At 45.1% G+C, this 15,414-nt stretch overlaps 1 protein-coding gene across 10 annotated transcripts in view; it reads left to right on the forward strand.

The window, feature by feature from the left end:
• The window catches only part of CUX2 (cut like homeobox 2), a 228,538-nt gene that overhangs the window by 29,632 nt on the left and 183,492 nt on the right, over nucleotides 1–15,414 (forward strand). Inside the window, exon 1 of one of the 10 annotated variants that reach the window (XM_038373861.2) lies at nucleotides 5,075–5,169. The exons of the other annotated variants lie outside the window; for them this stretch is intronic. Within the exon in view, the coding sequence (XP_038229789.2) occupies nucleotides 5,113–5,169 (57 nt within the window). The 5' untranslated portion in view covers nucleotides 5,075–5,112. Of the gene's footprint in view, nucleotides 1–5,074; nucleotides 5,170–15,414 lie in introns of those variants that run through there. 10 annotated transcript variants of the gene reach the window in all.

The raw sequence follows: 15,414 nt of genomic DNA on the forward strand, positions 1-15,414 counted from the left end.
GTGTAATTGTGTGGCTTATGTTGTCCCATAGATCAGATTAGATGATGTAATGGTCCCTCCTAGCCTTAAAGTCTGTGAATCAACAGAAAATGTTTGCATTCCAGGTGGAATGTAAACGAACCTCATAGTGGGTGCAAAGCAAGTTTTAAAAAGCTCCTGTTGTAGGATCTTGAGAGGGTTTTATCACAAGGCCTTTGTTTTTAATATGATTTTTATCTTTGTCCTTTTAGGAAAAAACACAGAGATGCATGTTGATCTGCAAAAAAAAGTCCAGGCTGATATAACTGTATTTGACTGGATAGCAGGTAGTCAATTCTTTTGTTTGCTGTTAAGCTTATAGGCTAGCAGATGCAGTAACTTTTCAGCCTTACAGTCTATGGCCAGATCCCCAGCCGATGTAAAAGAGCCTTGTTTCTTTGGAGTCTGGGGAACTGTGTTGATTTACCCCAGCTGCAGGGTCTGGGCCACATTCATTGCTGAGATGGGATTTGAATGAAGTCCATGTTTGTCTAGATATCTGGCCCAGAATAGCACAGACAGTATTTTCGCTTTAGAAAATGTGAATCCTAGAAGGTGCTGAGAGCTTTCCATTGCCACTGAAGTTAAGGGGACTCAGAACCACCCAGGAGGCCCCTGCTGAGATGTGTGGAAGAACAGAAGAGAAGGAAATTCTGCTTGCTATGTAAGGGAGGAAAGTGCTGCTTTGAGTAAAAAAGTAGCTTCAAATGTAGCTCATTCCCAGCATTGTCAGAAATGTGATATAAGCCCTGAAATGGGAATGTGTCTGTGATTTTCATTATATATGTTTTTTTTTTTAAGTACCACTTCTGTCCGGTGCTGTAGTAACCTCAGTTCATTAGTTAGGGCCAAATTCTGACTCTAATTACACCAGTGCAGCCATGCTGATTCTCCCCCAGTTTCACACTCCACAGTGGGCTTGCTGCAGAATCGGGCTTGCTGAATGCCATTTCAGGTGTGTAACTGTGCAAGCAGAATTGCCTCCTTAGTTATTTGCTTTGTTTTTGTTTTAACAAGAAATAATTGGCAAATGCAGCCTAATTCTAGGTCAAGGTGCTCAGATTTTCCTGAGAAGCCAGACTTGAAGCAATGAAAAATGTAGGTGGGTAGCATGTCTTTTTAAAAATATACTTTACACTGAGCCATGTCAATCTTGCGATTTTTAAAACAGGGAAGTGAAATATTTGCCATTAAAGCCCTAAGCCCTACTGATTTAATTCAGTGCCTTTGATCACGTTTGTTATAGGGGGAGAAAACCCCCATCTCTCGCTTCCTCTCTTTTGAATAACGGCACCTTTTAGCTGTCTGCTGCTCCCACTGTGCAGCACTGAATTAAGAAAGTCATTTTAAAATAAGGCCTAGACATCTGAAAGCTGAAGCTGAGCAGACGCTGGTAATGTATTCACAGTCATGACACAGAGTGGCAGCATGTCATGAACTATATTCTCCGGGGACCAATGGGTCTGGGATATTGGCTTTAACCCACAAAGGCTCCAGTCAGAGCGTAAATTCATCAGGCTTCCAATATTGCTCTTGGACTACTGAATAATTTACAGTTTCAGGGCCCAGCCAGGTTCAGGTCATTGGGGTTCATGGGTTAATAACAGGTTTGGTTTTTGTTGTCAGCAGCTGCCTTGATAACATATGAAAGAATCCTATTCTGTTGATTAGATTTTGAAATGGATCAATTTTTAATCAGCAGAACATCTGACTCACTCAATAAGAGTAGCATTGTGGAGACAGGATGGAGGTTCTCTTTATTTACAGGATTGTTTGTTTTTAGTAATACGCAAATACTCAGCATGGCCGCGGCCCTCCCTCCTCCCCAAAATAGACTGGCTGGATTTATTGTCAGACTCTAATCATACATTTGATTCATCGACTGATTAGTTAGTAAATCCATGGATCTCTTTAAGAGATAAGAGTACGCGCTAACGGTTTGATTTAGTTATCCATTGTTATTGATGGAAAAACATTTACTTCCTAACGAGGAAATTTTGCTTAATGGAATAACGAAAAAATGCCAATAGAATGGTGTTTGGGGGGACATTGGCAAGCTGGTAACAGTGTTCTGAAAAAGTCCCCTCCACTCGAATTGGGAAACTCCACTAGAAATCTTGGTGCCACAACAGGGATGCTGTTAGTCAGGTTGCAACCATCGGGTGGACAGAACATCAGATGGTATCTGCAGTTCAAAGTCTGCCACAATTGAGGGTCTTCCCACACTGCTATGATCCTATGGGTGATACCAAAGTCTGAGTATAACTCTGTAGAGAAGCCACGATCTAGCCATGGTCTTTATCCAACTAGGGTGCTCGCCCAGCACAGAAACAGCTGTGCCTTTGCTCCCATTCATGCAACTAAATGAGCCACGTGGAGGTGTTGTGCGTACAGTGTCATTGTTCTGCAACATGGTAAAATCACTGCAATGTCTTCCAGGGCATATGGGCTTGTGTCCCCAAATCATGCTAGGGCCTCGGGGAAGCTTGTTTCACTGCAAGGAGCTGATATGATTTAAATGTTGTTCAAGCCCATCTACACCTTGGCCTCCAGGGCTGTCCATGGGATGGTGTGGTTCCATCTGCTTAGAAAGGACTATCGCTGCTGTGTCGGCACGATGATTTTCTTGCCCTACCAAACGGCAGTGCCAGGAAAGTGTGCGGTGGATCCACATGTGTGGCTTGTGTTTATTGCTCACTGATTGTATTTGATGTGAGGACGAGAAAACATTCCAGATTTCACCAGCTTCAGGGTCTCTTCCAATGACATCTGATGGGTTTTGCTGCCACTAGGTGACCCCACCCACATCCCGCAATGTTGACGAATTTGACCCCCACCCAGCCCTGCCCCACTTCTGTCTTCATGCAGTGTGGGACAGCTTCTCTGGGAAATACACATCAAACAGAGAAGGGGTGGGGATTTCTGGTGATAGGAGACCAGGGGATTTCTCTTGGGGGAATCTGAGTCTTTTGAGTCGCCATGTGCAGGGAGCTGCACGGGTAGGATCAGTGGATTCCTTGGCGGGGGTGGGGGAAGGGATTCCACATTCTCCTTATACCCTGGGGAGAGGACAGAAAGCACTGCACGTAGCAAATGCTAGTCATGTTGGGGAAGCTGTTGACAGCCTACGATTCAAGATTCTGTATAAGTACCCAAATGGGACAAGACTCTCCAAGCCCCCTGTTTATGTTGTATTGTCGGGGGCGGCTTCCTTCTCCAAACGGCTGTATGACTGTTGGATCTGCTGGTAAACTGTTGGGGGCCGGAGCTCTCTGCCCATTCACACCCTCTGTCTGAGCATCTAGCCCCAAACACCCATGATTCTCTCAGATCTGTTGGCTGTCTTCAGTATTGCTGAGCACAAGATATTGCTGACCTTTCTTGCACAGATAGGCAGGGGCACTCTTGAGTGTCTTTGCTCCTTTCTTCATCAGGAAGCTTTTTATTATGAGCAGCTTATGATTTTCCCATATTCATTTGTTGTTGGCAATAATTTGCTGACTCTTTTCCATAGTAATCGTTGGACTATAGATCGTTTGAGAGAGGTGTTGGTATTAAAAACACATGCAGTGCTGGTTCGTTTTGATTGACTGCATAGGTTACATGGGGATTGTTTCTGTTCCCCGCGGGATGAGCACAACACCTAGATTGTGTGTTCGCTTTTATACAGTTCTGAATTCGCACTCGCTGACTATCGGCTGATTCCACAAATGCTCCCGCTAAGCACATTTGCCCTCTTTGTGGAAAGTGATCACACAAGGGGCACCAACCCTTCTGAAACCAGTTTAGGGTCAGATTCTCAGCTGATCTATAAATGATAGAAGCACCGGGCTGATTAACATCAGCTGAGGATCTGGCTTTAATTTTTAAATTCAGTTGAAGACTGGCAACTAGTTCTTCCAGCCATAATGGTAATGGTGGCTCTGTGGTCTATCTGGTAAGAGCATTAAAGGCAAGGGAAGCTATTCCATTGACGAGTCCATAATGTAATGGTGATGGGTCTTTAGACCAATTCTGTGCATGAGCAAAGGCAAAGTTTCAGAAGGGAACAGCTTGCCCAGTTCTTCTGTTCTTTTTAATATTAAAAGAGCCATGTTTTCTTAATACATTAAAAAGATCTATCTGGGGGGTAGGAAATGGATTGTGCTGTTTATGTTTTAAGAGCACAAAACGGCAACCGAAATCATCATTTCAACCTTGCATCCTAACAGCCATTTATATTCCTTTTGTAAAGACGTGTATAAAGTACATCTCCCCTTACGTGGAGTCTTGGGTGTCAGATTTTGGCCTAAAGCTAGCTTGAACGGCTGAGTTAATAGAACTCCTTGAAAAGTAAGGGGCCCCTCCCCCCCCACTTTTTCTGTTATTTAAAAAAAAAAAAGAGTCTCATAAATATGGTGCTGCTGTATTAAAGCTTACTTTGTGGTTGCTCATTGAGTGCTGACAGACCAGTTGGGAAGGCCTTTTGCTGGCAGATACTGATGATGATAAGAAGCCAGTCTGAATGGTAATTTGCATAGTTTTGCCCTCGATGCATTGTAATTTTACTTTTAAAACTCATTGCCTTCTGACAATCTCCTTACCCTAAATAAATATTTTCCCTTTCACCTGGAACAATTAAGATCAGTTACATGCGGGCTTGCTGTTGGCCATATCTTCTGCCATGGTGTTTTTAACATTTGCATCTTATTTAAAAATGCTTGCAAGTGTTCACTTCCCCCAAATGTGAGAGAACATGCAGAAGTGGGTCTCAGAACTGGTTCCAGATGTGTGGAATATATAGCAGCACAGCCATCATGCAACCTGTTAGACCACTTCTTCCAAACAGGATTTCAACCTGACACTTTTCTTAGCGAGTGCTTTAAAATGACAACAGCCAAACGGAACAGGCTTCTGGCTATTATGGAAATAGGAAGCAGCAAGCACGCTCAGGGAGTGAATGGCCTAATTTAATTACTACTTTAATGTATTTTAATGCTTACTATTTATATTTTTGGTAACTTGATTACATGGCATTTTAAACACCTGTGAATGTTTTTAAACCTCTCTGTGCAATGGGTTGTTTGCAGTGTCCTGAAAAACTCCACTACCAGCATGAATATGAACGTTCCTGTGGGATCTCCTATGCTTCAGTCACCTTGCGTAATGAAGGTAGGAAAGCCTTGTGACATGGAAACAGAGGCAGAGAGATGGTAAATGACGTGCAGTGGGTTACACAACAGGGGTGTGATCTGCAAGGACTCAAGAACTCACTATTGGGGTCTTTTCATGATCTATCTACATGTCTGTAACAGACTTGAACAGAAGTCACTGTGCTACCTTGGTGATGGCACTGGGCTGGGATTCAGAAGACTTGGGTTCTATTCCTGGCTGTGCCACTGATTTGCTGTGTGACACTGGTCACCTTGAGGTTCTGTGACTCAGTTTCCCCATCTGTGAAAAGGGGACAGTAATACTGACCTTCCTCTGTAACCTGCGTTGAGAGTCGCCGACGAAGAGCTAAGCCTCATTGTTGTTTTTATTTATTTACTTGGCATATCTGTTGCGCTCATCTCTGTATCACTGGAGTGCTGGGACCCTACAATGCTACCTTCTGATCTCGGCTGCTTCCCAATGACACAGAGCAAGCTGCCCACGGCCTGACCTGGTGCTGCTGCTGAAGCTGTAGCTAGACGGGGGGCCTCAACACCCAGTGCTGCCACCCTGGCACCTTCCACGAGATGGCATTCCCTGCGCATGGATACACACAGGAGCTCACCATGATCCAACGTATTTCCTCCACCTCTGCTGAGCTTTCCCACTTGTGCTTTATAGCCAGAAAGCCAAGGTTAAGGCTGCATTGCAGCTAGGGCATAGCACCCTCCTGTCGGGGAGCAGATGTGCTGCTCGGGATCCTTCCTGGGCATCAGGAAGAACTTTAACAAGTATCTTTAGTGAAGACTGCAGGGCCAGCTAAATAATTTCAGCAGCACAGAAGGAAAACGCCACCCCAATCCCCCGCACTCTTATTTTTAAAGAGAAATTGTAATTGGTCTTGGCCTTTCTGCATGCTGTAGAGTCTATTTTTATGTCTTTTGGCTCCAGTGATCTATGCTTCAGTGATTTCTAAAATGTACGTTATCCAGAATGGTACCTGCTGTTCCGGGCAGAATTGCTGAGCTTTTCCCCTCTGAATTCAGCCACCAGGTTGCTTGGTCTCTTTGTCATGCAGGGGTAAAGCTGCTGCCGATTGTATCTGCGTTATGATGGCTGCGTCTTGAGAAGGCTTACTCAAAAAACAAAAAACGTTCACAGAACAGGAGAAGGAGAACATCTTCCCGGAGCCGCCCTGACAAACATGAGTGCCTTGCCCGGTCTGCTGGAGTTCTGTAAAGAAGATACAGTTCCAGATGGGATTGGGATAAATACTAGCCATTCTCCTTGGCGGGATGTGCTGCGCAAGGATCATCTTTGCATTTAAAAGGAAATCAACATGGCAATAGTGCTTTATGCTTACAGAGCATCTTCTGACTGCAGGTCTGAAGCACTTAATGGATAGGTGAATTAAGCATCACTGCTACAACCCTATGAAGTAGGGAAGTGTTGTTATCCCCATTGTACTCGGAGGAAACTGAGGCATGAGGCAGATAAATTACTTGCCATGCGTCACCTAATAAGGGCCTGCAGATCACATCACTGTGTGACTTCCTTGGCTGTCAAATGGGGACAATACATAAGGGCTAATTAATCTTTGTAAAGTGCTTTGAGATCCTTGGATAAGAGGTGCAGCGTAAGAGCGAATTCTTACAATACTTTGTTTATAAATGTTTAGCCACTGTATGTTAGTCCCGAGGTGAAGCTGTTGCCCCTGCACGCTGAAGGCAGATAATGCCGGACGATACATTCTGATGTGTCTAGTGGAGTGACAGACCAAAGCAGTGGTTTGGAAAAGATTTGCAGTAGGCTAAGTGGAAAGCTCCTGTATAGAGCAATATAGTGCCCAATGTTATTACAGTAACGTAAGCCCAAGGGCTCCCTTATATAACCTGGAAGTAACGCTGCAGGAAATAGGCAGTTTGCTAATAGCCACAGTAATAGCTTGTAGACTCTTGCTCCTGTCAGCATGAACAGACGATATATCAGTTTCTGTTAAAAACATTAGCAGCATCAGAAGGTTAAATATGCATATTATATCATCCCTGGCGGTTTTATTTTCATGAGAGCAATGGATGGCATAAGTTCATGACTTTAAAATTAAGTTTATTTCAGTGATGGAAAATGTGCTTACCTCCTTGATGTCTGGTTGTTATTTTCGGAGATGAGTTAAAAGGAAAAACATTTTTGTAAAGAGGAGAGGGCTGGCTGCCCTGATTTTTAGTAACAAGTGCTTAGGAAGTATTGATTGAGATACTCAGCATTTAGTGTCTTTTGTAATTTAATGAGGAACTGTCCAGTTTATGCTTCAAAAAGGCAGTTGGCAGCTCTGTGGCTGTAAAGAACGTTGCAGATGCTGGTGAATGGGAGAGCTTTCAAAATGAAGAATCCAACTGTAGGCGTTTCAAGGGGAAAGTACCAGTCAGGTGCCTTCCTCAGCCTGCCGTACAGACATAATGCACATGTGGTGGAGAATCCAAACTCGGGCAGCTGGGGGGTCCTGCTTTATTCACTAAGGAAACAATGAGACACAATGAAGATCAGCTGAGACTTTCTCTGATCCTATGATTCCTCCCTCAGAATTGCTCAGCCCGCACCCTTGATCCTTTTCCCCCCAGGAAATCTCTCACTTCTTTTATAGCCAGGTGGGAATGAGCTACTTGCCTCTAGCAGAAATGGCTTAGACCTCTTTCAGCAAGATAACCTCTGCTAATGATGTGTTCCAGGCAAATGCCGTCAGCTACTTGGGTCTGACCTATACTAAAAAGTTAGGTTGACTCAACTACATCACTTGAAGTGTAAAAAATCCACATCCCAAGAGATGTATTTAAGTTGACCTAACCTCCCAGTGTAGCCAGCACTAGGTTGATGGAGGAATTCTTCTGTCGATATAGCTACCACCTCTCAGGGTTACTTATGCTTCCGCCCCCACACCAGCATGGGTACTATCTACACTGAAGTGCTACAGCAGCTGTCTGTAGCATTTCAAGTCTAGACAAGCCCTTATTCAGCTTATCCATCTCTCTCAAAGTTCAGGACTGTTCCCAGCAGTGTTATCCCACATTGTCAACCCCAAGCATTCAAAATTCATGAGTCAGGCCCCCAAAAAACCACAAGGTTAGATTACAAATAATGAGATTTTAAAAAATACTCAAATATACATTCTTTGTGCTCTGGTTTCTGAGCCTTGAGGTCACACACGAGTCCCATTTTGAAGCTTTTCTGTGCAGCGATGAGGGCTAGACACTTATTTTATTTGTACTGAGATCTGAAATGTTCACAGTCACCTGAGTCCTGGGGTTGGGGCTTGAAGAAGTAACACTGAATATTGCGAGAGTCACAATAAAATCATGAGAATTGGCAATGCTGGGTCTCAGTGGTGGGGGGGCTCCCGCATAGCTGTCTGCACCACTCCCTTGACTGCAGCGGACCCACTTCTGCTTATGCTAGCATTGAATTTGGTCCTACATGTACACTTAGATCTGGGGTCAGCCAGTGTTTTGTTGGCCAGGCTGAAAAACATTCCCCGCTCCCCAAAGACGCATGCAAACCACCCTCTCCCCCAAACCAGAGTTTGGCACCCTTGCATGTTGGCATTCAGGGCAGCCACCTCGATCGCTCACTGCTGCTTAGGCCTAACATCTCAGAAGCAGCCACTGATTTTTGATGCCTTAGCTTTTGCATGCCCAACTTGTCCCACTATTGCCTAGTTTTATTGCAGGGTATTAAACACTTGCAATTCCAGTCGCAGCCAAAGGGACGATAGGGCATCCCCACACCTTGCTGGATTCTCTTTTGTTCTCCGGTTCTTATACTGTGGCCGTCCCCATGGTATCTGAGCGCCTGGCGTTTGATTGGGCTTTTAATAGCCAAATTCATTCCTGGTGTAACTCCACTGCAGGTCCCCAAGTCCCTTCTAGGCATATAGGCTTCGAAAAGCAACCAGACCGGTATGGCCTACTGGTGTAAATAGGCCAAGGTTGCTGTGTTTCCAGACTAGTTCTGCTTTTAGGCATGTTGTACCAACAAACCTTGCCTAATCCTCCCCCCTCCCCCACCCCCCATGCCCAATAAAAGGACTACTGATCTGACTGGGGGGTTTGACACAACGTGTCATCAGATGCGATATGAAAGGCTCTCACTTTTTGAAGTGCTGCTTGTTACCGAAAGGCAGCCATTTGAGAAGGGGCAATCTTCTCCCCGCTTTCTTCTTCACGTGAGTCAGCCCACTGATTTCACTGGGAATACTCGCAATCTCTACAAGCCTCTCCAGGGTCAAGTTCTGCTCGCCTTAAAGCACAAACTACTGTGACGTGGATACAGAAATGCAATCTTTACATGGGCCTTTTGTGCTTGTCTCTTCTGACTAGCTAAGTGCTACAGCCTTGCCCCAGGGCTCCATTGCACAGGGATCTAGTATTGGTGGTCACTGGGAGTGCGTCTATAGAAGGTTTGGGAATAAAAATTGGCTTTGATTACCCAGGAGTTTGAAGCTCTAGCTGATCAGTGTTCATAGTCGTGTATCTTTTCTAAGCAGCATTTGGCAGGACCAGAAGCTCTAGTGAAAGCTGCAGATGGATTTGCAGCCTAACATCTAGTACAAACCTCAGTTTTCAGTTGCTCTTAACTTTCTCTGAAGCTCTTTGAAGGTTTGAGAACAATACCCTTATCAGATTTGGAGTTAGTTGACTTGGGGTAACAGACATTTAACTCAAAAAATAGCTGCGTGTGAGAACTTGAAGTTTTGTACCCTCCAGTTAATTCTGATTGTTATAAAAGGAGTCCTGTTTAGGTCTATTCACAGTTTTATTTTCTAATTAATTTACGTTTGATTTGTTTCATTTCTCCGTATCAGCTGTGGCATTATGAAACATATCAGCTCTCAAAATTGCTGAAGTAAAAAATAGCACTTTTTCATTCCCCGCTTCGCTTCCTGCTTGAGTCAGGATCCAACACAGTGAGCCGGGTTCTGTTCTGGATCATGCATCATCACAGACTTAACTGACTTCCAGCAGTGGGGCTGGATTTCAATGTCAGTTGTACATTTGCAACCCGTTAAAGCCCAGGGGGTCTCTCCGTTGTAGCTGAGGGTTATTTTTGGCTTGTAAATTCTTACAGCTAGACCTGGAGAGCCCATGTTGAGATCTGAAGACTGGCAGCTAACAAACAGGTTGTTTTACTTTAAAGTTAGCTAAATTCAGTCGAGAGTTACTGAGACGCAATAAGCATGGAGGGTGTTGTTTTGTTTTGTTTTTGTTTAACAGCCGCACTTCAGAATAGAAACCCATTTTGAATTGCAGTGTCCTCTGATATTTGCATAGAATAGCTTCACTCAAAAAGATGTTTCAGAAAGACCCTCAACTTCATGAGAGAGACAAATGGAGAGCTTGTTATTTATAGTCGATTTCACGGTTTCCCCTTTACAATCAGTCACTTCCTTGTTGAAAAGGCTCTTGTAAACCTCAACAGGCGAGTAGAAAGACCTTTCCATTTTCAGAAAGTTTATTTTAAGAGCCAGCCTTATTATTTAAAGGAGTCTCTGTAATTTTTTTTTTTGAAGTTTGTCAATTTTAAAAACAATTCCAGTTGCCAGTGTCCCCTTTAAACAAAAATCTGACTAAAAAGCACACCCTGGTGGTGGGATCCTGGCTCTACGGACAGTTAGTATAGCCGGGCCAAAGCTTTTCTCTGTGTTATGTGGGTTTGTACCTGAAATTTCCAAGCAACTGTGCAAATCTTGTACTCCCCCACGGTGCATATTAGTCCACGGGCAATGGAACAGCACAAGAATCAGGGTGTTGGGGCGTCATGCATGGCTGTGTAATAACCTCTCTGTGTAATATCTTGTTAGTAGTATCAGATCTGGATGTCAGAATTTCAGGGCAATCCCAGGAAATGGCCTTGCATCATGGGCTCAGTTTTCCCCTTTAGAGTAAGATGTCATGCCCCTCTTCCGCTCATGTCAGCTGCAGTCATGTGGATAATTCCCTGTGTGCCACTTTGAAAAGCATCTTCTGGCCAAGGCTGGCTGCAACTCCCTGGGGCCTGATCCTGCAGGATTCTGAGCACCTCTCCCTACTCTCATTGACTTCACTGGGACACCTGGGTGCTCAGCAGCTCTCTTTGGATCAGGGCTGTGCAGAGAACTGACAGGCAATCCGAGGGGCTGAGATTTTTTTTACTGATATAACTGGAGTTGGGCTTTTTGGTGACAAAGACTTGATAGTGGATAATCCCAGTCTGCCGCTTCTAAAAGCGATAAAGCAGGAGCATTGGTTGCTGAGTTTGCCTGGAGTTGTCTGTCTCAATTACACTTGTTGTTGTTGCCTGATGCACAGCATGGAAAAGTTTTGGCTGCTAAATCTTTTACAAAGAGCCCAGACAATTTGCTAGTGAAATCGCTGGCCCTCCAAGTGTTGCCTTTAGTGGGGAATGCCACCTCAGAGTTGTGTTGTGTTTTTGCTTCCCTTCATCTGTGCCGATTTCTCATTGAAAGCTCCCCACCTCCACCTTTTTTTAAAGCAACTACTGTTGATAATTTAGCTTTGGACAAAGCAACCTTAGAGCTTTTATTTCTCAGAGTCCAAACATTGATGTTGTGTGAAATGGGGGCTTTAAGAAGCCTTTGTATGGAACTTAGCTTCCTGAAAAATTTATTTACTGTGACTGTAATCTGCAGGAGTGAATTGATGTTTATCTATAGTAATTCTTGCCAGGAAAAAAAAATGCATAACTGCACTTTCTTTGGAAGCCTTGAAGGGGCTTTTAAATAAGTGTCTAATAGTAGGCTCTCAATAGCACACAGCCAGCTTGATAGACAGTATACAGTATATTATTACTTATAAGCAGGCTTAATCTTTCTCTCATGTTTTGGAGAATGCTTTATAACCTTATGGCCAAAGAATTCATGATCGCCAGGTATCTGAAGCTAAGCAAAATTATACCAGCTGTTGTGAGATCGATAATACTGGGAAACGTGCAAGGCCCTGAACTACCTTTTTGCAGTGTGGGTCCTGACATTAGCGACTCCATCAACTTTCCTGGGCTTGGGCAGATCTGTATCTAGCTTGCACGGGGGCCAAGAGCAGGAAACAATTGGATGCTTTCTTCCCAGTGTGTGTGTATCCCGGTGATGGAAACCTAGCCCCCTGTTATGACCACCAGCACTCCTCTTGCAGCGATGTGTGGATGTGGGTTTGCTTGAAAGCTGTAATTGGGTCTGGATCTGCGTCTCAGCACCACCTTTATTTCATTCTTCTCTCCATCTAATCTCCATTGCAGGCGGGCAAAGCCGTCAGCAAACTATCGAGCTCAGGTACCTGGGAAAAGGCGCATCAGACAGACTGCGCCCATACTGTACTTCCATTGTTCCAGCTGCTGCTCTGAAGAAACACCAGTGTCCCCAGACGACCTTCAGCCTTGTTGCACAAGGTCTGAGACGATCATAAAATCTGTTGTTGGACAAGCCAGCAATGTCCCGGGCTGCTTGCATCTCTGTTTCCCTTTCATTGCGCTTCCTCCGGCACAGCCCTCTTGTGACGTGGGGATTTACGCACCCTCCTGACTCTCCCTGTGGCCAGGCGAACCAGGGTTCACCTGACCCGCATCACCCAAAAACCTCCCTGATCCCATATGAAATCATGTTCTTCCTCTTCGTTCCTGAGGTGGGTTACTGGCCCCGAGAAAGGCCTGACCTCTGCTGGGTGTGACGGAAGGACCCCCATTCCATTTGGGGTAATCAAAGTTGGACTGTTTATCCTAATGGTACCGTGTGACGGTGATGCAGAGATAATTGCCCCCCCAAATCCACTATATTTCAGCCGCGACAAGGGTTGCGCTAAGAGAGGAGTAAAGTCCCTGCAAAATGTGGGAGAGTTTTCCAGCTCAAAGGCCAACCCCCACCAACCCTTTCTCATATGATTTCCCAGTGAAGGGCTTATATAAAGGCAACTTCCGTCAGAATGTGCAGCGTTGCCAACTCTCTTGGCTTTATTGTGAGTCTTGAGGTATTTGAGGGGTTGTTTTTATTTTCATGCCCCAGATCCCGGAGTCAAGTGATTTCTTAACTTTTCATATTTGTTAATGTAGGTTTCTAGCCCTCATGGCAGCAGAAAAATTTTGAAATTATGATCCATAGTGACCCTAAAGGGCCAAAAATCCCCAGAAAGCAAACAAGAAGAATTCCAAATTAACTCTTTAGAAACCTCTTGATTTTTAAGCTGATCTCCAGATCTTTGAGGGGCCAGACTCGTGAATGTTTAACACCAAGGTTAACCATAGCGAATGTAGTTAAGAATTGTTGCCCTGAGGACTCCTAGCTGAGAATATAGATGCTCAGCACCTTTCATAATCTGGCCCGTACATTCCACAGAGGATCGTTATTACCCAGAGCAGTTCTGACCTGCATTCTCCCACCCAATTTATTTTAGTGCCACGACTGTAAATCTTGTGTCTTCAGAGAGCACTTGAATCCCCTGCAACGATCCTGGGCTGGTGGTGTTGTGTGCTGTGTACTGCGAGGCACACACAGTAACGTGTGGACGGATGCGCTGCATGACAGCGAGATGTAATCTCAAAGTGCAGATAAATGTTATTTTGGGACTTAGTGTAATGTCTAAATTACTCCGAGTCTGGTGCAGTTGTTTTTGCTCTTGCATTTGACATCAGATCATCTCACTTTTCTCCTCCTCTTGAGTTTTTATTTCCATGACAAATATTTGTTAAGCGATTTTTCTTCAGTGCTGGGTTGTTTTTTTTAATAAAGTCTGTAGTTGAACTAAAATCCAAGCTCCAAGTGGAATCCTGGCTCTGACAGAGGGGGCTGTTTCAAAGGGAAATGGGAACACACTGGCTATCCTGGCCTTTGATCACTAGGGGCCCAACCGAACTGCTGCTGAAGTGAATGGGAGACTTTTCATTGACGTTAATGGGAGCGGGATCAGACTGAAGGGCTGAATGTGATCTTTGGATTGCCTGCCTGAGGCTTCCATAGATTTATTGACTTAAATGGGAGCTGCCTGCATGCATCTCAGTGGAGAGGTCTGGCCCCAGGACAGCAGAACCAGGTGAAGCAGGGAGCCAAGTCTGGTCACCTGTGGCTTTCCCCAGCTGGAGCCTGCAAATCTTTAATAAATGTCCTTCCGAGTTAAGGCCTGATTCTGCAAGGTGCTGAGCACCCTCCCTCCCTCTCCCCCCCCCCATTGACTTTAGCGTGGGCTAAGGTTTCTCGGCAATTAGCGGATTCCAGGGCCAAGTATCCTATTGGCAGAACATTGAAGCAAGGAGGCAGTGGTAGTGGTGGGCCATGCAGCACAGGGCATCGCTCTTCCAGGAGCCTTGTACCACACACACCACCTATGAGTCAGGTCTCCGCCAGGCCCTGGGAAAGCCCAGGCCCCTCACCATTTGAGTGCAATGAACCCACCGGGGGTGCATGCCAGGCATGTGCCTTGGTATTAGACACAGGTTTTCTAATTGGCGGCCGTGCCTGGCCAGGTCAGAGCGAAAAGAAAAGGTCAAGATTTTCACTGATGGGAACTGCTGGCGCTCTGAGCCAGGTGCCCAGCTCCGGGCTATGGGGCCTTGCGTACTGTTTCCATTGTGGAAAATCATGGGCATAATGTTTTCTATGACCCTCTCTGAGCTCCTCGTTTGCTCATGCTATATTGTCTCCTTGTATACTGGTAGCTCTGCCCAGAAGTCAGGGGATCGATAGATGGTTGAGATAAGTGGCTTCGCAAAAACCAATTTTGCACAAGTGCCAGCAGAATGGCTCCGTACCCCCCACCCTGCATTCAAGCCACAGCCTACGTAGCACAATAGGGACTGGAACGCTCTGCATCGCTGAACCACTCTGCAAGCAGAACATCCCTGGGGAGTAAGCTTTGGTAGTCTCCTCTGACTGCCGGGCAAACTGAGGCAAAGAGCGGGTAAAGTGACTTGTCTGAGGCCACTCAGCAAGTCCATGTCAGAGCCGGGACTAGAACTCTGCGTTTTCAGGCCTTTGCTTGGTTCCTTCTGGGGCTGGCCTTACATTTAGACCATTAGTTAGGGGATGTCAAAGACAGATGATGCCTTCCCCTTTCCCTATGTGCTTTGTCAGTAGCTCCTCTGCCTTGCCTTTCATTCTTTTGTACGTTTCCAATGCATGGATAGGCGGGAGAAGTAACTGTAACTAGCTGCATTAAAGCTCCAGATAATAGCAAAGATTAATTTTGCTAGAACTAAACTTTCGTTGGTTTTCCCCATTGCCTGCCAATTTTA

The sequence above is a fragment of the Dermochelys coriacea genome, chromosome 15, assembly GCF_009764565.3.
Source record: "Dermochelys coriacea isolate rDerCor1 chromosome 15, rDerCor1.pri.v4, whole genome shotgun sequence".
Lineage (NCBI taxonomy): Eukaryota > Metazoa > Chordata > Testudines > Dermochelyidae > Dermochelys > Dermochelys coriacea.